The 22985-nt window shown below is 36.5% G+C and overlaps 1 protein-coding gene across 19 annotated transcripts in view; it reads right to left on the bottom strand.

Annotated features, from left to right (window-relative positions):
- The window catches only part of CCDC171 (coiled-coil domain containing 171), a 467902-nt gene that overhangs the window by 207569 nt on the left and 237348 nt on the right, over positions 1-22985 (bottom strand). For 17 of the 19 annotated variants that reach the window (XR_012037998.1, XR_012037999.1, XR_012037996.1 and 14 more), the window contains one exon: positions 22644-22775. The exons of 1 other annotated variant lie outside the window; for it this stretch is intronic. Coding sequence is in view for 14 of the 18 variants with exons in the window: in XM_072841423.1 (XP_072697524.1) it covers positions 22644-22775 (132 nt within the window). In the remaining 4 variants the exon portion in view is untranslated. Of the gene's footprint in view, positions 1-22307; positions 22461-22643; positions 22776-22985 lie in introns of those variants that run through there. One more of the 19 variants, XM_072841435.1, reaches the window with a different exon arrangement.

Genomic DNA, 22985 nt, shown 5'->3' with positions numbered 1-22985 from the left:
GGAGAACTTATCCCATGTCATCTTTGGCCATAGGGATTTTGACTGTACCATGCAGTGAGATATGTATCTCTGTGGGGTTTATCTGGTTACATGAGAAACAGAACAAAAGACAGTTTCTGGACAAGAATAGCCTTTTGTTTCAGAGATAATCTATAGTGTTTATAATCTACATAACAAGATGAGAGAATCCAAACAAAATTCCACATCCTATCCATTTTAAGGAAAAGTGTGTTTCACAATTCAAAAAATTCTGAGATATAAGGAGGTGACTGTCACTTCAGCATTAGAATATAACTTGTTAGGTACATATTATTATGTAATTTAGACTGACTTCGAAACCAGATTTCAGGAGAAATGCGATCCTTGGGAACCTGATGTCAGCAGGGGAAATTAGTGGAAAATGTTGTAAGGCCCAGATGACAAAAGAATAGATCTTTTACTTACATTTTTGGGTAAGTAATTCAGAAGCAAAAATCTCAGATATTTCACTTTAAATATACTATAAATATACTTCATGTCTATCGACTACATATCAACTAAAATATACCATCAGGGCAGCCCTGGTGGCTCAGCGGTTTAGCGCTGCCTTCAGCCCAGGTGGGGTCCTGGAGACCTGGGATTGAGTCCCATGTCGGGCTCCCTGCATGGAGCCTGCTTCTCCCTCTGCCTGTGTCTCTGCCTCACTCTCTCTCTCTCTCTCTCTGTGTCTCTCATGAATAAATAAAATCTTTAAAAATAAAAATATACCATGCAATATGGATATACCAAATATGTGAAATATAATAAATCCCCACAAAATGGAGATAATAATTCCTATCTTTACAAAGATTTGCGAGGATTAGATGAGTATTAAAACCTGAAAAGACCTTACCTATCTGAAACATAGTAAACTCTCAAGTAAATGTTGGCTCTAGTAATGATCATGGGATCAAATTAGGAAAATTATTAACTCATAAAACAAAGATTCAATATTTCTTTTTTTAAAGATTTATTCATTTATTTTTAGGGGGTAGGGGGAGAGGGAGAGAGACAGAGCAGACTCCCCCACCCAAAACACACACACACACACACACACACACACACACTGAGTACAGAGCCCAACTTGGAGATTTGGACTCAGGGCTCGATCCCATGACCCTGAGATTATGACCTGAGCCACAACCAAATGTCAGACACATACCTACTGTTCCATCCAGATGTCCCAAAGGTTCAATATTTCTGAGGAGGATTATTAGACATAATGTAAATGCTTTAAATATTTGATATTCTATACATATTGAAATATTAAAGCTCTTTCAAACATAAATAATTTTAGAGGCCAATGAATATTTACTTCCTAGCAACTTTCTAAAACCTTCCATTGAAAATAAAATAGTTCCTATTTATGATGCCCCTTTTTCAAAAGTTTTTATTTAAATTACAGTTAGTTAACACCATGTCATACTAGTTTCTGGTGTACAATATAGAGATTCAGCACTTCCATACATCACAAGTGTACTCCTCAATCCTCATCATGGATTTCACTCATTGCCCCACCCATGTCCCCTCTGGTAACCATTAATTTGTTTTCTAGAGTTAAGAGTCTCTTTCTTGGTTTGCCTCCCTCTCTCTTTTTTGTTTCCTCTGCTTGTTTGTGATATTTCTTAAATTCCATATATGAGTGATATATGATGTCTTTCTTAAGGAAGAAAATCTCACAGTAATAACATGCTCATAGTTTTTAGTATCAAATTTTATGAGTACCTGGAATTAAAGGAAAATTATTTTCTTAATTATCAAGAAGTGACTCTTGGTAAGGTTGTTCATTACTTTTAATATTTTAGAAATGTTGGGGCACGCAGAAAATGAGAGCTGAAGGGCTGTCATTAGCAGTCTACAAATAGTAACTATGTTCCAGGCAAGATCCAGTCTAAGATCTGGATTGGGCCCAGTAGTTTGGATGTCTGGTTTCTGGTCCTGTCCACTATTAATTGTTTCACCTTGACATTTAGCAGAAAGTTGTGGAGGAAAGACCGTATCAAGATGGCCGACTGCCACACACCTCCTTGCTTTGCACACTGAATATGCATCTGTGTGTTTCCATGCATAAAAGTTGCTTAGAACACCACCAGCTGACAAAAATTTTGAGGAATTGATAAGGAATAGAAAGCAGAAGGGACCAGAAACAAAATTTTACAGAAATCCTATCCAAATCACAAGCAAAAGAACACTTCCACAAAGGAGAGACCAGGTACAGGAGGGCTTGAGGCAAAGGATAATCAGTCATGAGAAGTGGGCTTAACCTTGTGTTATTAATATCTCTGAGACTTTTTATTCTCAATAAGTTATTATTAATGATTTTCAGTGAAAGAAATATGCTTTGTAATTTTAAAAATCTTGTGTAACTTTCTGTGATAGTTGCAGCCTGGAAGTCTAATTCTGGGTCCCCACCCACACCACTCCCACATCTTTAACATGGTTAAAAGATGAGATGCATGAGGTGCCTGAGTAGCTCAGTCAGTTAAGCATCAGCCTTCAGCTAGGTCATGATACTAGGGTCCTGGGATTGAGCCCCACACTGGGCTCCCTGCTCAGCAAGAAGTCTGCTTCTCCCTCTCCCTTTGCCCCTCTTCCCCTCTTGTGTATGGGTGTGTGTGTGCATGTGCGCGTGCACACACACACACCCTTGCGCTTTCTCTAATAACTAAAGGGTGCACACACACACCCTTGCGCTTTCTCTAATAACTAAATAAAATCTTAAAAAAAAAAAAAAGGTAAGACGCAGATGGTGGAAGGGCACAATTGACTGTGTCTAGTGAATCATGACACTCGTGTTTCAATCCTTCAATTAAGCAAAAGTTTTAACTGAAATTTTGGCTAAAAAATGCCCAACTTCCCTAAATTAATTAATCGATCTTTAATATATGTATGCCATGTTTTTGTATTTTAACAAATACATTTTACATTAAATATATCTTATGTTTCTAACAAAGGCTCAAAGCACATACTTTGTTTAGGAAACTATATCTCAGAACATTTTATATGCACCTATATGAATTTTTATAAATTTAGATTTTTTCTAAAAATAAATAAAAATAAAATTTTTATAACAATTCATAAATTTAGATTATTTTTAGAAAGAAAGTTGAGAATTCTAGAGATAATTTCAAACACATTTTCAAAATGCTTTCTCAATAAAACTGTTCCAATAAACAGTTTTGTAGGGATTTTTTTTTTACATACGTCACTACACCTTAATGTAAAAGAAATTATTTTGTTGGGAGGATTTTTAAATAATTTTTTAATTTGACAGCCACTTGACATCAAAGAGAGGGTCTAGGGGATCACTGGGTGGCGCAGCGGTTTAGCGCCTGCCTTTGGCCCAGGGCGCGATCCTGGAGACCCGGGATCGAATCCCACGTCGGGCTCCTGGTGCATGGAGCCTGCTTCTCCCTCTGCCTATGTCTCTGCCTCTCTCTCTCTCTGTGACTATCATAAATAAATAAAAATTAAAAAAAAAAAAAAGAGAGGGTCTATAGATGTGAAATCTTCTCTTTTTGTTAAAGAAAATTGAGTAATTTATACTAAGTTCAAGAGTACCTTGAAGCACTTTGTCACAAGAAAGCAGCAACCTGAAAAGATTTTAAAGCCTGGTTTTTAAAAATACATAAATAAATATAAATAAATAAATAAATAACAAATAAAAATACATGAAGCCTCTAATTTTTATCTCACTATAAACTATTGTAATGATTACACTATGTAAAATAATTTAATCCATAAATTCCCTTAACCAAAGAGGGCACATAACAGTTCATGTTGAAATGCAAAAGAAGACGGACACCATGAGTGACGACCCTAGATCCAGAACGGCAGAGTAGAGCCTCAGGAGCCTTCACATGCAGAGACCAACCCAGCAGCCCACAGTGCCTGGCAGTATGTCCATCCTGCTTCTTTCCTTAACGTCCAGATGTAGCACCAATAATCAGAAACCTCATCTACATAAACACAGAAGCAGCAGCATCCCACTCTAGGAGATCAAACCTGTACTGCTACAGCAAATTACCAAAACTAACTGTGTAAGCAATACAATTTTAGTGTCTCACTCTCTCTATCTAGCATGGGTTAGTGAGGTGCTCTGTTCAGGGTCTCAGCAGACTGAAATTAAGGGGTTGGATGTAGCTGCAGTCTCATCTGAGACTCAGGGTCCTCTTCCAAGCTCATTCAAGTTAGTGGTAGAATTCATTTCCTGAAGGTTGGAGAATAGAGGTCTTCATTTTCTTGCTGGCTGTGAACCAGCATTACTCTCCCATCCTTAAGACTGCCCTCATGTTGTTGCTGGATTGACTCTTTCTTTCTCAATATAGCTGTTTGGTTTCTTCTAGGCCAGCAACCGAGCATCTTCCTCACTTCACTGTCTTTTAAAAGGCTCATTTGATAAGGTCAGGCCCATCCAGGATGATCCCATGTTGACTGGTCTTATCCACCCTCAAAAGGAGGTGATTAATTACGTGGTGCGTGTACACCAGGCGGCAGGATCTTGCGGGCCATTTTGGAATTCTGATGATCATAACCCAACCACACCTTACACAAAAATTACCTCAAAATTGACCACAGACTTAAATGTAAAAAACAAAACTATAAAACTTCTAGAAGAAAAATAGGAGAAAATCTTCGGCATCTTAGGACTTGGTGAAGTGTTCTTAGACATGATACTGAAAGCATAATCCATAAAAGAAAAAAATAAATAAACTGAATTTCACCAGAATTAAAAACTTTTGCTTTGCAAAATATCCTGTTACTATAATTAAAAGACAGCTACAATAGGGGAAAATATTCGCAAACCACATCTCTAATAAAGAACTAGTTTATAGAATATATTTTTTATTTTTTTATTTTTTTCCTTTTTTTAAAGATTTTATTTATTTATTAATGAGAGACACACAGAGAGAGAGAGAGAGAGAGAGAGAGAGAGAGGGGCAGAGACATAGGTAGAGGGAGAAGCAGGCTCCATGCAGGGAGCCTGATGTGGAACTCAATCCCTGGACTCCAGGATCATGCCCTGGGCCAAAGGCAGATGCTTAACCGCTGAGCCGCCCAGGTGTCCTGAGAATGTATTTTTTAAAAACTCTCAAAACTCAGTAGGAGAAGACAAACAGGAACTGGTAAGAATGAAAAATGGTACAACCCCTTTGAAAACTAAAAACAGTTTGGCAATTTCTTTAAAAATTAAGCATATACTTATATTTAGCCCAGAAATCACATTCCAGGGCTTTTTCTCTAGAGAAATTTTTTAAAAATTGTTTAGACAAAAATCTGTAGATAAATGTTCATAACAGCTTTATATGTTACTGCCCAAAATTGGAAACAACCAAACTGTTCTTCAGTGAACAAATGGCTAAACAAATTGTGGAACATCTACACCATGACTACTAGTATAACAATATAAAGGAAGTATTGATAGCAACTTGGATGGATCTCAAGGGCATTATGCTGGATGGAGGGGGGTAGGTTGTCAATCTCAAAAGATCATATTCTGCAAGATTTCATTTATTAATATTGACAGAATTATAGAGACAAAAAGCATTTAATGGCTACCAGGGTTTAGGGATGATGGGGGGGAGGGTGCTGAAATGTCTATAAAATGGTTAGCTGATGGAGATCTTTGTGGCGATGCAACAGTTCTATATCTTGAGTGTGGTGGTGGCTACCCAAACACACATATATGATAAACTGTCACAGAACTATACACACATACTGTACTGATGTCCATTTTCTGATTTTGATATTGTACTAAAGTTATATAGGATGTAACATTAGGAGAAACTGGATGAAGGAAACTATTTTTGCAATTTCTTGTGAATCTATCATTTAAAAAAAAGGTAAAAAAAAGCAAAGGAAAGCAAAGTACATATGCATGTCTATAGTCTGCTAATGTTTCACTAAAAAGGGGTATATATACAAATTTCATTACATATCTACACATGTTTTAGAAACAAACAGAAGAAGAATAAAACTTCTAAAAATTTTAAGTGATACCTGCTTATCTGGCAAAGGCCTAGGCTAGATTTTCTTAGATCTTAACCAGTCTTCTACCTGTAATTCCCAAAGACTGCTTTATATAGGCACATGAAAAAGACAATCTAGAATTTTGTTTATCCACTCAATCTGAGAGGATGTCAGATACCTGCTCAGACAGGTGTCACAGTTGTGTCATAGTTGTGCCTCAGCTATTCTGGGGCCAGAGTACAGCCTGTGGCCTCAAATGAGTCCATGCAACCTGAGGGGCATATGTACCCAGATCTAGTCTCCAAAGTCAGTCCCATGTCTGCCCTAAAAGGCCAGTGAGGTGACCTACCACCCTCTCTACCACCAGGAATCATCGAATGAGTTGGGATGTAGGGGAATAAATAAAGATTTGATAAAATCTTTGCCCAAAGGTGTTCTTGCTTCCTTCATAGTTTCCATACTGTAAGGCCTGCCGGGACCCCAGTCCTAGCAACAGCAGTTACTATGTGCCAAACATCACAGCATGAGCTTTGCATACTTCTAATTCTGGAAATTACCCCATAAGACACATATTATCTCTACTTTACAGATTAGGAAACCATGGTTCAGTGATGCTGAGTACCTTATCCAAGGTCACCCAGATCATAAAGAATGGCACTGGGATTCAAATTCATGCCATTCAATTCCAAAGCCCATGCTCATTCCATGTGATGCAAATTTCCCAGGTTGCTTTAAATTTGGGGTTTAGTGTTTTATTTGGTTTGTTTGTTTTGGGCTTTCTATCATACAAAGTTTCTCAGTAAAATCAGAAGTAATCTAGGCTTTCCAAGTTTCAAAAAATGCACAGCTGGTCTATCACAACATTCATTTAACTGTCAATTCAACCCATGCTTTCTCCTCTACTGATGGAAAGGGTATAAAAGCAAAGTCCGTCTTGAATTTTGCTATGAAACCAGGATTTTTGAAGTTCTCAAATTCAATAATTATTATATCACACTGACTCTGAACAACCAATTTTTGCTTATATAATGGAAATAAATACTTATTTCAAGTAAAGTGATTTCGGGTGATATTTTCTTGAACATTTAATCCCTACTATAGAATGGGTTCAATAAACACTTGCAACAAATTAATGAATCTCCATTCTGTCCTAATATGTCACATAATTTCCACACCGCCCCCCAAAACCTCTTTGGATTCTAGAAAAATGTAATTTGAAAAAAGGCTATGAGATTGTTTTAAAGAGAAAAAAAATTAAATTAAGCTTACAAATTAAAACAAACCTTCTATTATTCATATGATAAGGTTATTTTGGAAAATGACAAAATGGAAAGACAACTTCTCGTGTGTTTAATTGACTTATATATGTAAAATGATAGTGTATTGTGCATCTTTCAGCTGCCTGATGTGAGGATCTAACATTAAGAGGACTCTAAGGGGACTCTTCTTAGAACAGGACTCTAAGAAGTTATATTTCAAAAAAAAAAAAAAAAAAAAAAGGAAGCTATATTTCATTTCCATCTTACCTACTACAACTAGGGAAGGCATTTATCTTGTCATATCTGAAAAGTTACCTGGCAGAAAAATGACCTTTTCTTTATGTAGAAACTAGGATTTTGGTGAACCAAGCAAGTCTTTCCCTTCTCTCTCATACGAGATGCTTTCCCATTCCTGGACAGACCACTTTTAATCCGAGTTGTCCTAAAGGGTTTTGTGCATGTACTAGAATTACTATGTTGCCTTTAGAGACTGATCTGGGCCCCTGCTATCCACTTAAGATTAGGTACTCTTATTTATTTAGTAAAGGGCTTGCTTAAAAATACTTTTAACTAAATATTTAATGTAATGTACATACAGACACTAAAATGCTTTATAGTAATGATGGTGACAATGATAAGAGTAAATGCGTCAGGTTATTAGAAGAAAAAATTTTGTCATGAATATACAACCTCCTTAGTTGAGCACAACTAAAGGCAAAACAGCATGAATTGATGCAGTATTGTACATAGTTCAGGTATACTTTTGTTGGTGTCATTTTTATAAAGGAAAAAGAGAATATCAAAGTTCATTTTCCCCTTTTTGCCATTTGAAATGGCCCTGGACCTGACTTATGCCATCAGTCAAAATTTTTACTGGCACTGCTTTGAAGGATGTAAATATAGTAGCTTTTCAGGTATGAGAAGGAGTCTCATGGGAAACCATATTCAGCAGAGTTGCAGAATACTTCTGCAGCAGATTTTTTTTTAAATGATGTTTTCTTTATATCATGTTTAGAGTCTAAACTTTTTTCTGGCCTCCACTCAACCATGGCATATACAACTTAAATGTGCCAAAAACAAGACCAATTCTCTTTCAAATATGTTATTTCCAACCAGAACTGAATCAAAGCCAATCCTGAGGCTAAATGTGGCTTCCAGACGGATGGTGATTACTGCTTTTATTATGCTAAAGGTTACGGTAAAGGAAGACCAAAGGGATAAGTAGTGACATTGGTTTCCTATAAGAATATGGAAAAGAGATCACCAAAATAATCAGAGACTGAGAAAAGTTTCTCCTGGAAACTTTTGCATGTGGACATGAGGTCATAAAAAAGAACAGTGATTTGAAAAATTCTAAAAGAAATAAGTTTCTCAGAAGGTAACTGCTAAATTAGTAATAATAATAATAATTACCTTGCTTTAGGACTTAAAATTTTAAGCAACATACCATATGTTCATCATATGGTATATTATACAATTGGCACTGGGTTTATTAATTAACAAAGATTGATAAAATTAGAGTAGTTTAGTTAGTGGCTAACATAGAATTAACTGTGGGTCATAGGAAACCACGAAGAAGCTCAACCTCATTACTTTAGCTCTCCCTCAGGAAAAAATAAATTATTATAGTTTCCACTCTTGAGCATCTACTATGTCTTGACATCATGGTAGTTTAATAATGGGGATTATTAAGCTGCTTTGGATGCTATTGAGAGAGATAAGACTCAGTGTGGAATGAGTGTACAGATAAATTTTTGGATTCAATTGTGAATGGTGTGAGCTGGTATTCAGGCAGTCTAGCTTTGTCCAAATGTCAAAACCATAGCATCTGGCACTGACATGCAGAAATGTTTATATGCACTTTTGATACCTAACAGTACAGTCCTTGGAGATCAGAGTTACTTGACTACTATTCCCTCCTTATTTTAAGTAATAGATACACCTGTGCAGCATGATTTAGACTCAACCAAAAGAAGGACATTTTCTAGCTCTCTAAATAACATACATACAAATCTGAACACGGTCTGCTTTCCATGGCAGAATGCATAATCTCTTTTAGCCTGTACTTGCAAAACAGGAAGTATTTAGCACCATTTACCTATAAAGCTTTTGAGGCTCAGAATCCATAACTGATTTTCTTAAGAGCACATTGCTGGGATCCCTGGGTAGCGCAGCGTTTTAGCGCCTGCCTTTGGCCCAGGGCGCGATCCTGGAGACCCAGGATCGAATCCCACGTCGGGCTCCCGGTGCATGGAGCCTGCTTCTCCCTCTGCCTATGTCTCTGCCTCTCTCTCTCTGTGACTATCATAAATAAATAAAAATTTAAAAAAAAAAGAGCACATTGCTAATAAGTGGCACAACTGGAAATCAGAGATCCATCTAATTCCAAACTCCTTGCTCTTTTCCCTAAAATGCACACAGTTCTGCCTCTTACAGAGGCCACTACAGAGAAAAATCTGTTCATTCATTAATGTATTCAAAAATATTTCTTAGCACTTATTATGTTCTAAGTGCTGAGGATACAGCAGTGAAAACCAAACCCTGTGCTCATGGGTCTTACATTCTAGTGAAGGACAAGTAATAGACAAATATATTTGGTCCTGTTCATTAAACAGGGTCAAGGTCAAGGCTATGAAGTATGAAGGGAGAAGGCTGGCTACTTTAGTTAGCGATGAGAGAAGGCTTCCATTGCATGACATTTAAGTAAGGCCATGAACGAATGAAGGAGCAAGCCTCATGAAGATTTGGCATAAGGCATGCCAAGTAAAGGGACCAGCAAGCTCAAAGCCTCAGACATGGGACTATGTTCTGGGTGTTCAAGTTACAGCAAAAAGGTCAGTGCTGCTACATACTCAGTGAATGAAAGGCAGAATGTTAACAGAGGCAAGGACCAGATCGTGAAGAGCCCAAAGGCAAAATGAGAAGTTTGAATTTTAAGGGTGATGGGCGACCATCTAGTTTTGTTTTTTTTTTCTAGTTATATATTAAGAAAGGAATGGCACATTCTGATTCACATGTTTCTAAGGTGGGAGAATAATACATGTTTAAATTTCATATTGAAACTGAGTAAATAAAAGACTAAAAGAGCAGATTATTTCCCCTAAAAAAGCCAAATGGCTCTTATTTTTTAAAAAAAAATTTTTAGAAGATTATAAAACCAGGTTAGTGATACATTGAGGCTCTCCCCACCTTTCCACTTTCCAAAGACTACTGGCATGCGTGTGCACATTTCATGGTTCCCATATAAGTGCTTGTTTTGTTCCTCTTATGTTAGGAACGGTAACATCTGGGGTTTCTTTTTGTAACTCCTCTTCCCTGACTGCACATCCATCCTCTATCACCCAACCGTCTGTCAAGTGCAGGGCTGGACACTGAGCAGGAGTTCCATACATACTCTTTCACCTTGATTCAATTAATAACGTATTATGGGCATGGTTCTTCATTTTAGAGTTAGTGAGACTTTCAATTTCAGTAATAATGTGGACTGTACTGAGAGTGCCTATTTATCTTCTTCAAAAGATATTTGGGGCTTAACAAAGGGCACTTTATATTCCAATAATCTCTGATGTACACTTTTGGGAGACGGAACAAAGTGATAACCAGCACTTCCCGTTTGTCTGTTTCATAATCAACCTACAAAGATACAGCTGCTTTAATCAAATATGGTAGTGTAGCAAAGGCACAGCCTCATTTTAATCTTCTGGGGATTCAGTATGCAAATTTCCTTAAAGGAGTAGTGTTAATACAAAGAGAAAAGTTACAGAAATAAGTGATTTACAGGACTGGGAGCTAGTTGTTCACTACCTAGAGACTGTTGCTCAGTCCATTATTTCAAAACAAACAAGTTTTAGAGAGTGCAATTGATCTCAGCTACACTTACACATACAGAGAAAATGCATACACATATACATACAACACTGAATGCTTCACCTTTCCTCTTTTCACATAAAACTGTCAGCTATACTTATGAATCTTAGCAAAAGACATCTATAATTGGTATCTTTACATTAATTTGGACAGATGTGCTAAAAGAAGCCATTTAGCTGGAATTATTAATAATACTGTTACTATATTGAAATTTTTTCATATTCGATTTAACTAAATCGCAAACAAGTGTATCAGATTCTTATCAGAGAATCAGATTGGAGTTGTGGACCTGAATGATGAGAAACAACTCTCATGTTATAAAAAAATTATATCACTTGAGATTGTTACTATATATGCTTATATTTATAGGGTCATGATTTCATTGGAGTACATACATCTAACAAGCCAAAGGATTCTAATGAATTATTAATGATTTATTGTGTAAAATTCTGATACAATAGTCTGCTAGTTTCAGTGGAGCTAAAAATCAACACACACACACACACACAGTTTCTAGCTAGCCTGCTAATTATTACAACCAAACAAAAATTAAGGAAGGATGTCAAAATCAAATCAATTTTTTTTTTAGAGAGAGAGAGAGAGCAGGGAAGGGGGTATGGTCTCTCTCTCTCTCTAAAATAAATAAATCTTTAAAAAAAATAAAAAAATTTTAAAAAATAAATCTTTAAAAAAATATAATACACTATATGTTGATTAATTGAATTTAAATAATTTTTTAAATATTTTATTTATTTATTCATGAGAGACACACACAGAGAGGCATTGGGAGAAGCAGGCTCCATGCAGGGAGCCCAATGTGGGACTTGATCCCAGATCCTGGGATCATGCCCTGAGCCAAAGGCAGACACTCAACCACTGAGCCACCCAGGCATCCTGAATTTAAATAAAATTTTTTTTAATTTAAATAAGGAAATTTTGGTGTGTTCAATATAATGAAATACTTAAAATGAGTATTCTTGTATGTACTATGTTTTTGATAACAAAAGTGATATATATATACAACATACGTATAAGATTTGATGTGTCAATGATTTTTTAGAAGTTTTCTAGCTTGTGTTGTTAGATTTACATGTAAATTTCTTCTTAAACTCTCATTTGGCAAGTCTGAAGATTTAAGGTAATTATTCAGATTGGTATAAATCTATAATCAGAGAAATTTGATGGACATGACTATTTTGTACAGCAAGTGTTTTACATGCAATCTAAGTGGACATTCATGCTAGCATTAGTAAACTGGTAACTTCTGTATTAACAAATTCTTTCACGAACGTCTTACCTGTGATCATTTGTTTCTTAGTCATGGATTTTAACACCCAGAATCCACTGCCCATGGTATACTACCATAAAGACATAATAAGAAAAATATCTGTAATTGTCCCTGATTTACTCTTTATCAGTCATGGTTGTATCTATTGCTCAATGCTAACAAGAAATCATCTAACTTCTTAATTTGCAGTAATTATAAACTTGGTAATAACCCAAAACTTTCAAAGAATTCCCTTTCACTTCATGAAGAATGTAACATTCCTCAACTCTCGGTAATAAAAATCATGACTCGGGCACCTGGGTAGCTCAGTCAGGTAAGTGTCTGACTCTTGATTTTAGCTCAGGTTGTGATCTCAGAATCATGAGATTGAGCCTCATGCTGGGCGTCATGCTTTTTTTTTTAATTTTTTAAAAAGATTGTATTTATTTATTTATTCATTCATTCATTCATTCATTCATTCATGAGAGACATGGAGAGAGAGAGAGGCAAAGACAGAGGCAGAGGGAGAAGCAGGCTCCATGCAGGGAGCCTGACGTGGGATTCAATCCTGGGTCTCCAGGATCATGCCCTGGGCTGAAGGTGGTGCTAAACCGCTGAGCCACCCAGGCTGCTGGGAGCCATGCTTAAGATTCTCTCCCTTTCTCCCTCTCTGCTGCACCCCCACCCCGCACTACCTCTTTCTCTCTAAAAATTAACAACAACAATAATAATAATGACTGCTATCTTTTGGTGGCTTTGCATAAGACGCTGTACTAAATGTCTCACAAACATTATATTTTCCTCTTTTGTCTTATGACATAATACATGTACAAGTTTAAACTGCATGTTTTAATTTTATCATTTCCTTCTCAATTTTAGGAAGATTAAAAACATGGAGTTTCTTCCTTTAGCCTTCAAATTTTCTGGGTAAATCATTCCACAAGATAACATTCAACCAAAGATCTAAGGCTTGAGGACCATTTTAATCCTTATTAGCAAATATAGAATATGTGCCTCGTTTAAATATATCACGTATACCACTTAGGCTTCAATGTTGGTTTGCGAAGCCCCCACCACATGAATAGAACCTACTTCAAGGATTTGTTTTCAATATGCTTTTTTTTTAAGTAAGCTCCATGCCCAGCATGAAGCCTAATGTGGGACATGAACTCACAACCCTGAGATCAAGACCTGAGCTGAGATCAAGAGTCAGATGTTCAATTGATGGGGCCACTCTGGTTCTCCTATGTCCTCCTTTCAATTCTCATGAGGTTACACCAAGTCAGGTTCATGTTAGTTAATATGTACTATAAAATATACTCTAAACAAAATACTGCCCTGCAACACCTGAAGTAGGATCAGATATCCCCCAGACAAAAGGGGCAAGTGTGAGTTAAGTAGCCCTCACTCAGAAAAGGGGTGAAAATGTTTAGCATTTCATGTTTTCCTCACGAGTTACTTCTGAAGTTAGTCTGCCTCCCAAAAGTAATGCCTCTTTTTAGTACACATGATGAGACTTGTGGCCGTTAGGGGGCGGTGAGGGGGGAGGCAGTACTACTACTGTTACTAGAAGGTTCTGAAACTGAACAAAAAGCATTTAAAGCTCCAAAATTACTCACCCTACATTTCATTGGTTACTTAAATTACAGCATTTATGCAACCTCAAATAAAACATTTCTTAACACTGTGATTCTGATAACTCCAAGTTTAACTTAGTGCGGAGACAAAGATTACCATAATTTGAAAAGATTTAGGATCACTTTCAGTTCTTTTTCAATTCAACTCGCACCCCCTCTCTTCACACACACACACACACACACACACTTCAAAGTAATAACAGTCTGTTTAATAAAACTTAAGGCATCTGTGGAATTATTACCAGAAATTACTTTTGTACCTAGTTTTAGACTGAATGATTCACTGCATTTCCCTTAATCCTTAAGTTGCATATTCATTGCTGTATTTTCCTCTAAGTGCCGTCACTTAAATTGTCATGTAAAATAGGGCAAATCAGGGTCAGTTTATATAAGCGGCATCAATCTGAAGAACTTCATCAGTCTTTATTTCGAGGCATTATGCAAAGAAAACTGACATTAAGAGAGCCTTAACTGACAGCAAATGAAATCAATCAGCAAATCACTAAGCCATAATAAACTCACTCAATTTGTAGATAACCCTTCCCTTTCCAGGTCCTCACCTAGGCAGTCCATCAAACACTGTTTTTTGTCCAAGTAGCTAAAATGAATAGCAATTCTGTGGCAGCACTTGAAAGTTCAAGCGCTCACAGGCTTCGGTCTCTCAATAATAAGTATTAAAAGGTATTATCTGGTAAGGTTATACTTAAATAGGCTTCAAAAATGAGAAAAGAAAGATATTGAAAGGGTCAAGTTTGGGATTCAATTTTTGCCTCTTAACATTAATGACAAAGAAATTATATTCGTATCACTTTGCAGTTTTTTTGCCTTGAGCTACCTAGTGTTGAATACTGTAACCAAAAAAATAATAATTTTTAAAAGCTCTGTACTTTCATGTTTTGTGTTTTTGTTTGTTTTTGACTAAATGTGCCTGAAACATTTCACACGCAGGCAAATACTGTCATTTCAGAGATGGAATTTGAAGTCCCTCTAAAAAAATAAATGGTTGTAAATAAAGGCCACAGAGTTAGAGGAAAATATGAGAACAGCAGTAATTCCTTAATTACTTTGTGTAATAATTTCTCAAATGGAAGTATATTCAAAGTGTTTACCATGGCTTTATACTGAAATGAGGCAACACTAAAATTGTGAACACCCTGTTCTGCTACTAAAGTGAAAACTGCATCAAATAAATCATCAGTCAAAAACCTCAAGAGCAGAAACCCTAAAACATTCCTTGATGTACTGAAGTCACTTGTTCTGCCTCCAGGCCTGTCTACAGTTCCCTCCCCTATGGTTTATACAGCACAGTACCATGCAAAAAGCATCCTTGCATGCATATTTTCCCATCTGATTCCACCACCACCTCCCCAACACCCTGTCCTGTGAAAGAAAGTAGTAAAAGCTGCACCTCCTGCACCTGCAGAGGAAATGAGAACTCAACCCTGAACCTGCAGTCAGGACTTGAATCCAGGCGTTCGGACTGTCACACGGTCTTTCTCCAATAGTATGCTGCTCGTCTTTTCCCCACACAAACAGAATTATCTTACCTCTTCCAAATGCTAGGCTCTTAACAAAGTAATTCCCATTCTGATCGACACCATGTTTCCAGCAAACTCAGATGCACTGAAATCTGCAGATTCATTGTTGTCAGTTTCCCTATAATCCGACTGCATTGCTTGTTTTTAGAAGGACAAAAATCTCCATCTGAAATTGAAACCTAAGCAAGCTCATACCTGATCAATGAACGTTTGTATGCCAAATATTCAAAGGCATACAATTTTAATCTTCAAACCTCTTTCATATCCGTCATGACCTTCACGACTGCCCCAAGATGCAACTGGACAGGTATCATCACCTCTTTGTTCCAGGCGAGAAGCTGATGCACCCGAAGAGCTGAGGGCCCAGAGCCCCCCAGAAAATAGTGATTCTGGCCTAGAATTCCAGTAGCACTTCCAGCCTATTCATCCTTCACAAGATAGGACAACTGTGTAATCCTTGCAAAAAAACACAACTGGATAAAATAATGACAATTCCTGATAACTGTGCAATTTGAATCTACTACGGAGGAAGTATTTCATCTATTCTATGGCTGGCTCTGTTACTTTGGAGTAAAGCTGCATAACCGCTTCAAACTCCTGGGATATGGACTCTATGATTTTATCTTCTCCCTAAATATTCTTCCTTAGAATAAACAAAGGAAGAAATTATTAAAAACAAAACTGGAAAAAATGACTTTATGAATCATGCCTAGTTTGTAAAGAATTCCTATCAGATTTTACTTAACGTCCGTTCAGATTACTGATACCAGATCATTCCCAGAGGGACTAATTCATATTTTTAGCTGAGTTAAGGAGTAAGGATTTAGGAGATTCGCAATATGAGATTCTATGTAACAGAAGCTTTATACAGATGTATTTCCTTGTCCTCACATGTCATCCTGTCATTTTCAAAAGGCAATGATGAAAGTCCCAACACCAACCAAAAAAACTCTGTTGTTTCAACTACCACCAATCTGAAATAAAACCCATGATGGAAGATGTAAAATATCTCAACTGCTAAATATTTTAAAAAGAACTTTTTATAATTCCTAGCTTTTTTTTTTTTTTTTTTTTGAGAGAGAGAGCAGGAGGGGCAAAGGGAGAGAGAGTCTTCAAGTAGACTCCATGTTGAGCGTGGAGCCTGATAACAGTTCAATACCACAACCCTGAGATCATGACCTAAGCTGAAATCAAGAGTTGGATGCTTAACCAACTAAGCCACCCAGGCACCCCCATAATCCTTAGCTTTAAAAGATATTTTTTAGAAACCTTAGCCATTAGTACCCGAGCTATGTTTTAACAATAAATATTTTTAAAATATCTCTTTTTACAATAAGTCTTTTAAAAAATAAAGTATAAGGATGAAGAAAAGAATGGTAGTATGTATCACCTAGTAAAACATCTGGACCAATAAAAGGTATAATTTGACATTGTTACTCTCAATATTCTGCCCTAGAATTCTGATTGATGTGTTCCCCTCCCCCACTCCACTACCACCCTTACAGCACCCAAAACCAAGTGCAAATCAAATAAGCAGAAGAAGAGAAGAAAGGAAGAAGGGAGAGAAGAAAGCTGAGAAGACAAGCAGTGATATCAAACTGCTCTAGTAATGATGGACATGCTAGATTTTCTTGGTCATCAAGAATCATAGAAGATACAGATCAAGGACCATGAGGCCTGATTTACAATGACTAACAACCAATAAGTTTAAATGCAAAGCAGAATTCTACTTTTTTTTTTTTTTTTTTAGAGAAAATGTGTGTGCGCACAAGCAGGGAGGGGAAGAGAGAGAGAGAGGAGAAAGAGAGAGAGAGTCTTAAGCAGGCTCCACACTGGGATCTCCATCTTAAAACCCTGAGATCATGACCTGAAATCACAGGCTGAAATCATGAGTCAGACACTTAACTGACTGAACCACCCAGGTGCGCCCAGAATTCTAAACTTTTAACTAGCAAATAACAAAAATGTTTTTCTGACAACTCACCTCAGACAATTTTTTGACAACTACCTCAGAAAACGCCATTTACTCTTCCTGGTGTCAACAGAAAAAGTAAACACACTAATTCTTACACTCATCCTCAAGTCAGGCCTCAAATCTACGTCATTCAGAGGCCTCATTGGCACAACTTATATTCTGTGGAACTATATACAACAGCCCTCAAGCATAGGTGATGCAAAGGATGGCATTTTTCATCAAAATGCATTTCTTCTCACAAGAACTATATTATTTTTCCAGTTAATTGTCTTTCCCTAACAAACAGCTCTGCTCTTCCCTGGACAGTACCTTCTAAATTTTGAAGAAGGTAGCATTCCAACACTCTATTTGATCTCACAACCTAAGTCTAAAATCATTTTATGTTTTTTAATTTAAAAGATACTTTGATTTTAGAATTTAAAGAGAGTTGCACAAACTCTTAAAAACTTTAGACGACCTCAAAATCTTTTTGATACCTTATTACTAAAATGATCCTGCTTACCAAAAGATCAGATTTCTAATAATATCAAACATTCAAAGCAGTGTTATGCACCCCAGTAATAAATGAAAAACAGTATCTGTGAAACAAACAGCAGTCACACAATGTATTCCCCTTACTGAGTGAACCCTGGCAACTCTGTAAGTTAAGAACCTTCCAAGAATGGTTATCTAAAAATCAGGGAAGATCTAAATTATAAAAAGCAAGTAACACTTCCCTTTAGTCATGGAAAATAAAGACCCATACTTTAAGGAGGAAACCAGAGGGCTAAGAGAAGTCATTTCAGAGTAAACTGGAAGTCTCTTCCAGGGACAACTGCGGAATGTGTATCAAAGCCTTAGAATGTACATAACCTTAAATGAAACCACTCCACTCATTTATCCTAAAGAATAATGCAACAGTGAACAAAATAAGGCAACAGTGAACAAAACAGTGAAGGGTTCCTGTCCCTGGGCAGCTAGAAGACACCAAGTGTTTACAATGTACCTGTCACTGTCTGAGCACTTTAGATGTGTTAATCCATTGAATTATCACCCCAACATGATAAGTTAGAGACTTTTGTGATCTCCATTTCACAGATGAAGAGGCTGAAATATACAGTCTAAGTAACTTTCCCAGTTAGCTTCTTTTGGATTTCTATTCTCTCCACTATTTCCTCACAAGTGAAATTGTATTCTACAGACACACCCTACCTTTATTCTTTGCCCCTCTTGACCATCGTAAAGCACACACACACGCACACACATAGCCATAATTTACAAAAGGCAGAAAGGTATGATTAAAAGCATGAATGGACCCTATTCACTGAATATGTAACATTTAGGAATTTACTGCATCTCTATAAATTTTAGCTCCTTCCTTTATAAAATAGATAAAATCAGGGCACCTATTCAAATGGCTGTTGCAGGCATGGAGTGGAATAGTAAATGTAAAGTGCTTAGCACAGTAACGGGTTCAGAATAAGTACTTAACAAATGTTAAGTACTTTTCCCATGCTGGAAAAGACCGACAGAATATTGGCAATATTCTTTGTTGTTATTGAATTAGGGTAGACATACAAACATTATATGCCTAATAACTGCCAGATATTAAATGTATTGCATATCCTAATTACTGTGGGAAAAACAATTCAAAGTATAAGATCATGAGTAACAGGTACTATCTCTATAAAATATGGGCAGAATATTTCTTATGACAAAGTCCTCAGCGTTCATATTGTACCAGACTTTTCAGCTAAAGCTAACTTGTCTAATCCAGGTATTTTCATTTTTTTCTAGTAGACTGATATGCCAGTTTTGATACACGATTATTTGGGAGATAAAAGCACAGGTAATAATAGATCTGGTCCTGCCATAGGAGCTTAGACAAAGGGTTTCATTGGAGACCTGGCCTCAAAGGAACATCAGGTAACCTGGATAAGTAAATGAGGAGCTAATGATGATCTTAATCAAAAATTATTTAAAGCTTTTGAAGAAACAAGAAACAAGGAAGCATAAAAGAACCAAATGGAAAGATACAGAGAAAAAGACCCTAAATAACCATTCCGCAAAATAAACTACACACACACACACACACACACACACACACACACCCTTAAAACGAAAACAAGCTTCTGTTGCTAACTTCATCTTTACAAGGGTCCCATAATTGCTGTAATCATGACAGCCACCATAAATTGCCTGCTTTCTTTGTGGTGGGCACTGTGTTCTCTACTTTACATGCCTTCCCTCATTCAAGTTCTACTACAAGCCTGAGAAATTGGTAGGACTTCACTTTTTTTTTTTTTTTTTTTTCAGCAAATTGAGGCTAAAAGCTAGCAGATCTTAGAGACTAGATTTTTCTGAACTGAATTTTCTCCTGTAGGAGAGCATCAGTCACATGCTCTTCTGGGTCTGGAGAGAAAGGGTAATCCTCTTCGCCATTCATTCATGCTCACTGTTCTTCCTTCCATCCAGGGTTATACCTGTAACAAAGCTTCCCATGCTGGAAAAGACCGACAGCGACAGCTCCCACTGCTCCAAATAATGGCAGCACAGGCTTGCCAAATGGTCATACACCACCACATCCTCCACAGTGATCCTCTCTTCAACATAATCAAAGAGCGTGCACTCTCTAAACAGTTCATTTCATCAGCACAGACTACAAAGCTAAACACATACTGAATTCCTAAATATGCAGTCCCACTTAGCATAAATATACATATTTATATACTGCAAAAGGTGAAAAGTAGCAAACACTCCATAATATTAGCCTGTCCCATGGAAACAAAATTTTTTATCTGTGAATTTGTCCATGAGATAGCATAAACTATGACCCACGTCTTACACAGAGGCATGATGTATATTTCATAAATGGAAGGAAAACCCCACTATATATTTCAAAAGCTGTATGCTTACCATTTAACAGAAGTGTCTAGATTTTCATCTAATATCAGATTTTACCAGTTTAGGCTTTGCAGTTAAACACACCTATGCTTGAATTCAGGCTCTGGGCCCTGCCACTTACTTGCTGTTGATCTGTTATAGGAACTTCTCCCTCTGCCTGTGTCTCTGCCTCTCTCTCTCTCTCTCTCTCTCTCTCTCTCTCTCTGTGACTATCATAAATAAATAAAAATTAAAAAATAAATAAATAAAAAAAATAAAATGGAAATGAAGCCATCATTTGACATAGAACGCCATATTTGACAGATCCATTGTGAAAAGTAAACAATACGATGTATTTAAGAAAGCAAGCATGATACCTAGTCCATAGTAAGTACTCACTGAAATGATAGCTACTCATAGTAAAATGAAGATCATCAATACTACAGAGCCTTTCTTCTCAAAGTACTCCAAAGCATATTACCAATTCTGTGTGTGCCTGTGTGTCTGTCTGTGTCTGTGTAAAAAACACTGTTATGGTCCAAATCACGTGTTCTTCTCTGCATGGAATAATCAACTACAATATCCATAACTAATCCGCAATGTACACCACGACATGTCAGTGCAAAAATGTGCCCAAGTGTTTAGATATTGGCGATGTGCATAAGCATTTTTATTAGAACTTGGAAAAGATAGTAGTTTGAAATAGGGGTCTCTACATTTCCTTCTTGCTATTCACTGATGTCGGAACCATAGAGAGTTTGTGCTTTTCCTCCAAAATATGGCAGTGTGAGGATCAGTCTCTTTCCAAATCACCCAAATCTACAGTTTGAGGGAAGTCATTATTTGCAAATTATGACAAGTACTTAAGCCCTCTGAGATTCTGAATCAAGATAGCCAAGTAAAGGATTACTTTACAGCCACTAGAAAAATTTCAAATCATATTGTATTTGTGGTTACAATGTATTCATAAATAATAAGCAAATTTAAAATGTACATCTTAATCTCGTACTAAATGATAGTATAGTATTTTAGCCTGTAACTGAAAATAAAAATATTTTATGCTTAGTTTTAAATCACATATATATTTAAAATATATTGGTGGACAATCTAATGAGAGAAATGAGTATTCTTCTTTGTAGAGCATTAATTTGGGTACTAACAGCAAATTAAATTAGAGTATGGAGCATGTAAAAAAAATTAACATAGCCCCACTTGGACTGACATTAATTTTTATACAAAATTAAAATTTCACAGCGTTATAAACTAAAGAATGATAAAGTTTATTTTAAACCTCAAAATGTGAAACAGAAACTGAGTTTTAAGAGATATTTATCTTTCAGATACACTGAAACATCTAGATTGCTACTGAACAACAACAAGCTCTGTTGAAATATTGGGCTTCCTACAGTTTACATGTTGATAGGTTTCTCTAATAAAGGCATTGGGCATTAAAAGGTGAATAAAGTGCATATCAAATTTTGTTTTGTCCAATTAAAAAAACATGTCCTAACCTGAAGGAAGAAATGCTCATTGTAACACAGGAGTTGCCTCAATCAGAAAGAGATCTGCAGCATCTAAAATGAGTATGTTTTTGAAAATATTTTCTTTGTTAGGTTTATTTTAAAGTTACTTGGGGTTTCATGATTTGGCGTTTGAGTTTTATAAAGGAAATAACCTGGTCTGCACATACTATGTTGTTCATTAAAACTAAAAATGAAGGAGTAAATAAATGCTCTTTAATGCAAAGTACAGTACAGTACCACATTTGCTTAAAGTACACTGCCACATAAGAAATGTTGGCTCCACTTTGGAATTAACATTAAAAATTTTCAAATATGTCTCTTGATAGTTTTATCGAAAAGTGATTTATTTTAAAACAAGAAGAGAAAAAAAAAAAAACAAGAAGAGCTACAAATTGAGGCCAGCTTAAGAAGATAACAGCCTAGTGTCTTATTGTCCTCTGCTGACAGGAAAGCATGTTCTTTACATACTGTACTTAGCTATAAAACACATATTTTTCCTCAGTAAAAAATCTTTTTCTGGATTATTTCATAGGCCAGTTTGAGGCTGTAAAGAAAAGAAAAACCATTTATTTGTGAAATAGTGTTCCATGGTAGAAGAGAAATTAAGAAAAATTATTTGTATCTCCTTTAAGTTATTCACAATACTTTGAGGCTTTCATTCTCTACAGTTAGTGCAATTTATTTTTCTACACGTCTCAGTAGCAAACAATGTTATTTAGACTCTAACCTGGCACGCTACCACCTCTGGTCCGCCCTTGAGCCCCTCCATTGCAAAGGTCTCCAGGTGGAGTTTGGGTAGCTGCAGGGTGAAGTCATTCCTACTTGCCGCAGTCCGTGACAGCGAGATCTGATCTCTGACCTAAAGGGAAAAAAACAGCATCAATGGTAATTCCCCTTCAGACACATTAACTGGGATGAACTGGGTCCCCTTGAGCCCACTGAGTGGACTTGCATTGATCGCTGGACCTGAAATCCATGAATAAATTTAGGACTAATTGATTTTTCGTTGCAAATAAATCTCTAATTCAGAGTGCTGGGGGAGAATGTTAAGAAGAAAAAGCATCCTCCT

This window comes from Canis lupus, chromosome 10 (assembly GCF_048164855.1).
Source record: "Canis lupus baileyi chromosome 10, mCanLup2.hap1, whole genome shotgun sequence".
Lineage (NCBI taxonomy): Eukaryota > Metazoa > Chordata > Mammalia > Carnivora > Canidae > Canis > Canis lupus.
Note: the sequence above shows the minus strand (reverse complement) of the source record. Positions and strands in the feature narration are given on the sequence as shown.